Source organism: Theropithecus gelada, chromosome 1 (genome assembly GCF_003255815.1).
Source record: "Theropithecus gelada isolate Dixy chromosome 1, Tgel_1.0, whole genome shotgun sequence".
NCBI classification, from domain to species: Eukaryota; Metazoa; Chordata; class Mammalia; order Primates; family Cercopithecidae; genus Theropithecus; species Theropithecus gelada.
In genome coordinates, this window is record NC_037668.1 from 161,922,525 (window position 1) to 161,932,416 (window position 9,892).

General features: G+C 46.0%; 1 protein-coding gene across 2 annotated transcripts in view; it reads right to left on the minus strand.

The window, feature by feature from the left end:
* Positions 1–9,892, minus strand: part of ATP2B4 (ATPase plasma membrane Ca2+ transporting 4) — a 115,362-nt gene that overhangs the window by 20,393 nt on the left and 85,077 nt on the right. For both annotated transcript variants that reach the window (XM_025380539.1, XM_025380547.1), the window contains 7 exons: positions 9,128–9,359; positions 8,118–8,297; positions 7,027–7,114; positions 6,003–6,109; positions 3,017–3,208; positions 2,343–2,556; positions 1,048–1,259 (listed from right to left, as the gene is read on the minus strand). In XM_025380539.1, the coding sequence (XP_025236324.1) occupies positions 1,048–1,259; positions 2,343–2,556; positions 3,017–3,208; positions 6,003–6,109; positions 7,027–7,114; positions 8,118–8,297; positions 9,128–9,359 (1,225 nt within the window). The remainder of the gene's footprint in view (positions 1–1,047; positions 1,260–2,342; positions 2,557–3,016; positions 3,209–6,002; positions 6,110–7,026; positions 7,115–8,117; positions 8,298–9,127; positions 9,360–9,892) is intronic.

Genomic DNA, 9,892 nt, shown 5'->3' on the forward strand with positions numbered 1-9,892 from the left:
AGAAATCTCAAAGGGGAGACAGACAAAAACAGCCTTTACAGAGCACTGTGACGGGGAGACAGACATAGTTACTGTGACTATGATTCACAGACGATCTGGAGGAGTTAGGGGAGCTGGAGGCTTCCTGTGACTAAAAGCCAGTTAGTGACAAGGAGAAGGTACAGTGGTGGAGTGAGGAACTGAGGATGAGGTGGGAGGATTGTCTGAACCTGGGAGATTGAGGCTGCACTCCAGCCTGGGTGACAGAGAGACAGAGAGATCCTGTCTCAAACAAACAAACAAACAAACAAAAAAAAGAAAAGAAAAAAAGGCCAGGCACAGTAACACTTTGGGAGGCAGGAGGATTGCTTGAGGCCAGGAGTTTGAGACCAGCCTGGGCAACAGAGTGAGATCCCATCTCCATTTTTAAAATTAAATTTAAAAAAAGGAATTGAGGATGGGGACAAATAAAGGGAGGTACCCTGCTGAGGGATGGGACAGGAGCTCTTCTGTTACATAGTCAGCTCATAGTCTCGTATTGGAGGAGTGCAAGCTGGGCTGACTATGTAATATATGTGTACAATCCCATTACTTCTCTTTCTCTGAGTTGCACAACACTTTTTATCATAAGCCCTTCAGAACAAAGAGGCAGGGACAGGGAGAGTCTATACTAGATGTGCATGCACATTTCATATAGGCTGACAGGAGCCACAGAAAGGGACTAGAAGAGAACGACACTTTTTCTGGTCACTCTGTGAAATTTCTGTGTATTTAGAAAGATCATGAAAGGATTTTAGAAGTATTATTTTATTTCCAGTCAACATGCTGCCCTGCACTGGAGCTCTTGACACACTGGGCTCCAATTCTAGAGCAATATGCAAAAGAAAGCAAATTGGGAATCCCAAAGTCCCCCAGTTCCCTCATTCCTTTTCTTAGGTATATAGGGAGCCCTGTCCCAGTCCCCATAATTCCCTCATTCCTTTTCCTAGGTATGTAGACAACCCTGGCTCCCAGCTTCTGCCCTTTATCATCCCAGATCTCCTGCCCCAACTGCAGACAGAATCTCACCTGGCAGATGAATGTGCCCAAGACTACAGAGCAGAAGATGATGTTGCGGTAGATGCCTGAAAAGACGTTCTTCTCTCCATGGATCTTTCGGGAGTTGATTTCATTGAAGAGCTGCATCAGCACGAAGGTGTTAAAAACAATGGTATAGTGCTGGGTGGGTGGTGAATGTAGAGGTGCCTTCCTCCCACTATCAATATCAAAGAATTTCTCACCTAGTGGGGAGAGGAGAAGCACTGGAGGTTAAGTGTGGTCTGAACTAAGAGTCAGAATGTGTTGGTACAGCTATACTGCTTGCTTATGGCTGGTGTCCATTCTAATTGATCAATATCTGAGCTGTACTAGTTATTTATTTTTTTGACATAGGGTCTCACTCTGTCGCCCAGGCTGGAGTGCAGTGGCATGATCACGGTTTACTGCAGCCTGGACCTTCCTGCTCAAGTGATCCTTCCACCTCAGCCTCCCAAATAGCTGGGACTACAGGCATGCACCACCATGCCTGGCTAATTTTTTGTTGTACTAGTTATTACATATTTCAAATGTTAGTTCTGGTCTTGACTTATTTTACCTTCCCTCTCAGTTTGCTGCATTGATACCTGCTCTCATGTAGTGCAGCATGGTAGTAAGACTATGTGCGCTGGAGTCAGGCAATCACAGGTTTAAATTTTAGTGCAACTATGTACTCATTATGGGACCTGAGCTTAATTTTTTGCATCTGTAAGAAAGAAATAGGCCGGGTGTGGTGGCGCATGCCTGTAATCCCAGCACTTTGGGAGGCCAAGGTGGGCAGATCACAAGGTCAGGAGATCAAGACCATCCTGGCCAACATGGTGAAACCCTGTCTTTACTAAAAATACAAAAATTAGCCGGGTGTGGTGGCGCATGACTGTAATCCCAGCTACTCGGGAGGCTGAGGCAGGAAAATTGCTTGAACCTGGGAGGCGGAGGTTGCAGTGACCCGAGTTAGCGCCACTGCACTCCAGCCTGGGTAACAGAGCGAGACTCCATCTCCAAAAAAGAAAAAAAAAGAAAAAAAAGAAAGAAAGAATAAAGCCTCCCTTGTGAAATTATTATTGAGTACATACAGTACACACGGTACACACAGTACTGTCTGTACTCAAGAGTACTGTATGAGTACATACAGTAGCATAATGCACCATGTAGCAGAGCACAGGAAGCACTGGGAGGTGAAGCTGCACTTATTCCTGGTCTGTGTGCTTGCTCTCATGCTACCTTCTTTCTCTGCCTCCACCTTTAACCAGCACCCCAGCTGCTAGCCCACCCCCAAAGTGGCTCACCCGCAAAGACAAGGATAAAGATGACAAGGAGCTGATAGAACGCATGGCCCAAGATGTTCTTCATCATAGTGCGTGAGATCAGAGGCTTATTTCGGCCATAGGGGCGCCGCTTCAACAGAGATTCCGTAGGGGGCTCTGTGGCCAGGGCCAATGAAGCAAAAGTGTCCATGATTAGATTAACCCATAACATCTGCACAGCTTTCAGTGGGGAATCCTGGTGGGAAGAAGAACCAGTCCTTTTAGCTTTTCTCAGAAACCAGCCCACCTTTGCCCTGTCGATGGCCTAGCTCCCACAACCCACCCAGACTTGGAATCTGGCCACTTCCTAGCTGAGTGACTGTGAGAAACTTACTTAACTTCCTTGAGCCTCAAGTTCCTCACGCGTAAAATGGGGATAATAATACCTACCTCACAAGGTCATTTTTGAAGAATGCAGATAGTGCATATAAATGCTTATTACAGTGGCTCACACGTAGGTGCTAAGCGAAGGCCTGTAAGTTACCATCATTCCACATAAGCAGATGAAGACAGCGGACTTAGAAGAGCTAACTCCTGTCCCAACGTCACAGGGAAACCCTGTCTTTACTCTTCAGTAAACACACCATACCCTCCACCCCATATTCCTTAGCCCCTGACTCATCCCTCCCGTCTCAGCCCACCCACACCCCCTTCACCTGAGTGATACAGGCTCCAGTAAAGGCTACAATCACGGCCACCACGTTGACAGTGAGTTGGAACTGCAGGAACTTGGAGATGCTGTCATAGACGTTTCGTCCCCACATCACTGCCTTCACAATGCTGGTGAAGTTGTCATCTGTTAGGATGATGTCTGAAGCCTCCTTTGCTACATCTGTGCCTGCAATGCCCTGAGGTAAGATGGGAGGGAAAATAGTGAGGGAGTGGATAAAGCCCAGGCTCCATTTCCTGACCTCCAGGAAGCTTCAGACTTTGGTGTAAATACTACAGGGCACACTAGCCACACAAAAGAAAACAAAGAGCAAATGTGTCACTGTCACTCTATAGAAAGGATGGCTGGGGCCTGATGTCACCAACCTTACTGTTGAGCCCAGACTGGGAATTATAGTCATCTGTGATATCCCTTGCACCCTCCCCTCCTACTCTCTCAACCTTAGAAACTAATTAAAAGGTAGAGAGCAAATCCTTTCTATTCTACCTCCAAATTCTTACATTTCTGTTGCCACTGCCAGTATCTCATTTAAGCTCATGTCATTCCGACACTGTTGAGAAACTCTGCATTTGTTCTAGGAGCAGTAGTATGGCAGCACAGTTCCGAAGTTTCATCTTTGTTCAAAATTTTCTTTTTAAATTAAATTAAAAAAAAATTCGAGACAGGGTCTTGCTTTGTTGTCCAGGCTGGAGTGCAGTGGCACTCAGCTCAATGCAAGCTCTGCATCTGGGGCTCCAGTGACCCTCCCACCTTGGTCTCCTGAGTAACGGGACTACAGGCATTTGCTCATCCTGCTTGGTTAATTTTTAAATTTTTTGTAGACATGGGGGTCTCTCTATATCGCCCAGCTTTATAATTACTATTATGAAATAATCTCCAAGTTATGTTGTTAAGTGGAGAAAGAAAGGTAGAAAAAAGAGTTTATGGTATGGTATCACTTATCTAAGGGGGCAGGCCATAAATATATTACATTTATTTATTTATTTATATTTTTTGAGACAGAATCTTGCTCTGCTGCCCAGGCTGGAGTGCAGTGGTGTGATCTCGGCTCACTGCTACCTCAGACTCCTGGGTTCAAGTGAGTCTCCTCTCCTGCCTCAGCTTCCTGAGTGGTTGGGATTATAGGCATGCACCACCATGCTGGGCTAATTTTGTATTTTTAGTAGAGACAGGGGTTTCATCATGTTGGCCAGGCTGGTCTTGAACTCCTGACCTGAGGTGATCCACCCGCCTTGGCCTCCCAAAGTGCTGGGATTATAGGCATGTGCCACCATGCCGGGCCCGCATTTGATTATATTTTAAAGGAGCAAACCGAAGAATAAACCAAAAATGATAGAAAAAAATTACCTATTGAATTAAGAGGTAAGCAACGAGGCAAAGGCAACGAGGGTAGAAGCCAGATTTCTATGAATATATCTTGTTTTGCACATTTGACTTTAGAATCATGTATTTTATTCCTCTCGCTTTTTTTTTTTTTTTTTTTTGAGACAGGGTCTTGCTCTGTTGTCCAGGCTGGAGTGCAGAGGTGTGATCTTGGCTCACTGCAGCCTTGAACTCCTGGGCTCAAGCAATCCTCCTACCTCAGCCTCCCGAGTAGCTGGGACTACAGGTATGTGCCAGCACACTTGGCTAATTTTTATTTTTTTTTTAGAGATGGGAGTCTCACTATATTGCCTGCCTCGAAATCCTGGCTTCTAGTGCTCCTTACCCCTTGGCCCCCTGAAGTGTTGGGATTGATTACAGGTATGAGCCACCGCACTGGCCTAAAAAGCAATCTCTAAAATGGAAAGTAACATGATATAAATGATCTGGTCGCCACTTGGTGGCACAAGTGCACACAAAAAAATGTTACAAATGCCTTAAAAACAATAATTTGATGGCACATTCCTGGTAGCATATACCTATGGATAAAAGGAACTATAAGAAAAATATTGAATTGTTTTTGGCAGAGTAATTGTATTATTAATACTATTGATATTTTGTAACCACTTGAAATATTTTAGAATAAAACAAAAAATAATCATGTTAATGCCATTAGGAATCAAAATTTTCAGCTTAAGGGATACAAACATAAAATCAGGGAAGTTAAATACAATTAGAAGCTGGGTGTGGTGGCTCATGCCTGTAATCCCAGCATTTTGGGAGGCCAAGGTGGGCAGATCACTTGAGGGCAGAAGTTCGAGACACCCCCTGGCCAAAATGGCGAAACCCCATCTCTACTAAAAAATACAAAAATTAGCAGGGTGTGGTGGTGCATGCTTGTAATCCCAGCTACTCAGGACGCTGAAGCAGGAGAATTGCTTGAACCCGGGAGGCAGAGGTTGCAGTGACCCAAGATCATGCCACTGCACTCCAGCCTGGGCGACAGAGTGAGACTCTGTCTCAAAATAAATAAATAAATATATAAATAAATAAAATAAAATTCGAAAGTTATAAATTAGGAAGTTAGACATCTATAATTCTTTTAAAAATTATTATTTATTATTATTTCTTCTAAAAGTGGAATAAAAAGAAATATATAATTCTAAAGTTAAATGAAAAACAGAAATACGGAGCCTTGGAACATGTGATTTTAAATGAACTTTCCAAGTGATTCTGATGCTCTTGGCCTCAGAAGTGAAAAGCAGAGTACCCAGTGGTGCCAGCCACACAGTGCGCTTCCCATAGGAAACATGAATCTTCTAGAGTTTGCCTAGTCGACAACATCACATGTTTATGGGCAAGTTTATGTTGGTCTGGCTTTCCTGCATATGATCCTTCATGACTTCCCTCCCTCTGATCTACTCTTCATACTTGATGGGTCCCCAATTACATATATAATGATTGACCAGGTAGATAGGAGAGATGGAGTTGGACAAAAAAGCACCCCGTGGGCTATGCCGGTGTAGCAAGCAGCAGGCAACCAGAAGCCGGACCTGGCTTTCTGATGGAGAAGGCAGCTTGCAATCAGAGAGACGCCGTGCTGAGCTTACCATGGCAAAACCAACATCCGCTTTCTTCAGAGCAGGTCCGTCATTTGTGCCATCACCAGTGACAGCCACAACCTGCCGCTGTTCCCCAACAGTGCTGTCAATGATGCCTGGGAGACACAGACACACCACAGTGAGGTTTTCTGGTCTCCCTCACCCCTCAGTTCTACCACCCGCCACTCCTTCTACTTTCCTCTTTCCTTCCCTTTTCCCTTTCCTAGAGGTTCTACAGGAACCACCCAAGGGCAGTAAATTGTTTCATGGGTAGCACTGAACTACGTTTGTCCTCATCTGGTACCCTAAGGCAGCTATGAATAACACATTGGATGGATTTCAAGGCAGAGACCTAGGGGTCAAACTGCACCATTTCCACCTACCAGCTGGGCAATTTGGGTAAGTTACTTGTCTTCTCAGCCTCAAACTTCCTCATTTGTAAAATGGGAATACCTGCCCTGCCTAGTTCACAGTACTATTGGTAAATAAGACATGATCATGTTTTTAAGAACCCAACAATTTGCCAGGTGCAGTGGCTCACGCCTGTAATCCCAGCACTTTGGAAGGCTGAGGTGGGCAGATCACCTGAGGTCAGGAGTTCAAGACCAGCCTGGCCAACATGGTGAAACCCTGTCTCTACTAAGAATACAAAAATTAGCCAGGCATGGTGGTGGGCGCCTGTAGTCTCAGCTACTCAGGAGGCTGAGGCAGGAGAATCACTTGAACTCAGGAGGCGGAAATTGCGGTGAGCCGAGATTGCGCCACTGCACTCCAGCCTGGGTGACAGAGCAAGACTCTGTCTCCAAAAATAAAAACAAAAAATAAAAAAATTAAAACCCAACAACTTTATTGTGTGTCATACTCACCAAGGGCTCGGATGTTTGCTAACTGTATGTTCTCCCCAAATAGCCTGGGAGATCTCCTAGGACCTCCCTATTCGGACAGGAGAGTGACTTTGGCTGGTGGTTCTTATCTGTCTTCGCCCTGGCCTGCCTTCAGCTGTTGCAGGCACCTATTTGGAAGCCAACCTCACCTTTCACCAGGGTGTGCTTGTCAGTGGGAGAAGATCGCGCCAGGACCCGAAGCTTAGGCCAGATCTTGTCCAGCTTTTCTTGCTCTACCTGCCAACACCAGACCACACCTGGATCAGTCAAACTCAGAAAAGCTATCCAGGAAAGTCTTACTTCTCCATATACTTGGAGCCACTGGGAGATTGGGTACGCCACAGTCCCACATGACAGTGTTATTCTGGCTTCAGCAGAGATTAAACAGCCAACCAGTCTCCAAGGGTAGATTCATGGATGATGACCATTCAGGCCCTGCTTTTTTTCTTTTTCCTCCCAAGTCCCTACCTGGGAGCCAATCCCCCATTTCCCAGACCTTAAACGGGAGGTGGGCCAGGGTTGGCTGTTGGCTCGGGTGGGTAAAGTGGTGCTTCGGAGGTCTTAGGTATGATTTCTAGGTAGCTCAGGAAGCTTGGATCTGTGCCACTGCCAGACCACATTCTCCTTTAGCCACTGTCAGCCAAAGGGCAGGGACACAGGAGGGGTGGGATAGGGGGAAGTCAGTAAAAAAAACTGAAAAAGCAGAAAGACATGAAAAATTAGTGACACTGTCTCAAAAGATAGCTAGTGAGCTCACTAGCTTCATTCACAAGCAACTCCCATTTTTTTGTTTTTGAGACGGAGTTTCGCTCTGTTGCCCAGGCTGGAGTACAGTGGCGCGATCTCGGCTCACTGCACCCTCCGCCTCCCAGGTTCAAGCTTGTCTCAGCCTCCCCAGTAGCTAGGACTATAGGTGCATGCCACCATGCCAAGCTAATTTTTGTATTTTTAGTAGAGACAGAGTTTCACCATGTTGGCCAGAATGGTCTTGATCTCTTGACCTTGTGATCCACCCGCCTCGGCCTCCCAAAGTGCTGGGATTACAGGCATAAGCCATCGTGCCCGGCCAGCAACTCCCAATGTTACCATATGAGCAGCTTTGGTACAAGGAGATGTTTCACTATAAATAGCTTTCACTTTAGAAAACACCCACTTTCCCGCACATGACCCAGATGTCTTATGCTGGAACCCGCCTTTTCCTCGTCAGGGGAGGTCCTGGATCCCCCTACCCAGGACCCACCTCGCCTTTCTCGTTGCGGATGAGCCGGTTGAATTCTTTGCCTTCTAAGCACAGGAAGTCATCCCCAGGTGTCAGAATGCCACATTTGGTGGCAATGGCCCGGGCTGTGTTGATGTTGTCACCTGTCACCATTCTGACAGTAATGCCAGCTTGTTTGCATTTGGCAATAGCATCTGGCACCTTCAGAGAGTGAAGAAAGGGGAAAGGTGCAGATGAGGGTGGTGACCCTGGTAAGCTGTCCCTGTACGTCTGTCCCTTTGTGGCAGACAGGAGAGAGGCACCCTAGAAGTGGTGCCATGTGGCATGGGCTAGGTCTGGTCATGTTGATATTGTTAGGTGCCACCTCACTTCTGTCCTACCTACAGCAGTCACATTTGAATTTGCCCTATTGCACCACGAGTTGAAGGGGAAATTTGCTTTGGGAGCCAGGTGTAAAAACTTGCTCTCCACTCACAATCGAGACTCCTTGGCAGGGCATGGATGGCATTTTGCGATTTGGCCACTGCTTTCTTTTCTAGCAGAAGCTTCTGCCACTCTCCACCCACCTGGCCCATGCTCCAACCATATCAGCTCTTTGTAATTTCCCACATGCATGATACCCTCTCATGCCTCTGGGCCTTGACAATTTTATAGTCCATCTGTCTATGCTTCTTAGAAGCAGAGATTTTCAATCCCCTAGTGTCTAGAATAGTTATCAGCACACAGCAGTTACTCAAAAAGAATGTGTTGATTGAAAGGAGGGAGCTAAAGACAAAGTTGGTGTCCTGATTAAATCAATCTCCTGACAATACTTAAGTGTCAAATAATGAGCCCAATAAGCCCTTTGCTTCTGAACACTCAGACAGCATTAACCCTAGGCATGCCACATTCTATCAAACTGGTACTCCACAGCAGTCCTGTGAAGCAGGAAGCACAGAAACATCTATCCCTGTAAGTGAGAAGCAGTTAGGTTACCTGCCTGGGGTCACAACTAGAAAGGGAACTAGTACTCCACTTCCTGAGACTCTCACCTCTGGGCGCACAGGGTCCTCAATGCCCACCACTGCGATACAGGTCAGTTCAGTGAGGATCTCATTCTCATTGTCCCAAGAGGGCTCTGTGTCATTGAAATCCCGGTAAGCTATGCAGATAGTCCGGAGTCCATCACAGGCCATGGGCTCGATGACAGTGCGTATCATATCATCTCTGTCTTTATTCCTGAATGGCACTGCTTCCCCTTTCCGATCCAGGATTCGATTACACCTGGGGAGGCGCACAGTAAGAACGCGGTGTCTCCCTTCCCACTCAATACGTTTCTACAATCATTGACAGACATTTTGGCCACTCTGTATTATTCCTAAAGACATTGCTCCAAGCGTGGCCAAACATTTCCTTCGTCCATCACCCAGCGGAGTCCCTCTTTCCAAGGTGGGTGGGCTGTGGATGGAGTAAGGTCTAGGTAGGTAGAGAGTAGGATTCTCCCATGTCATCTATTCTTACCCATATGTGAATGCAATGCAAGTCATTTGTGAATCCCCTGCTCTTTTGAACTTCTTGAAGGCAGAGAGACTTTTTCAATCCGAGTATTCAGAATAGTGCTCACTGTGTGGTGGTGGTTTAGGGTGAGGTTTCCTATACAAGAATGTGCTGATTAAAAGAAGGTGGCTAAAGCCAAGTTGGGGTACTGGTTAATTCAGCCCTACTGGCCCTATACCTAAGTAGGGTCAACTTTTGATGATCTATGGGTAATCTATTAATAGTCACTTTTTTTTTTTTTTTTTTTTTTTTTTTTTTTG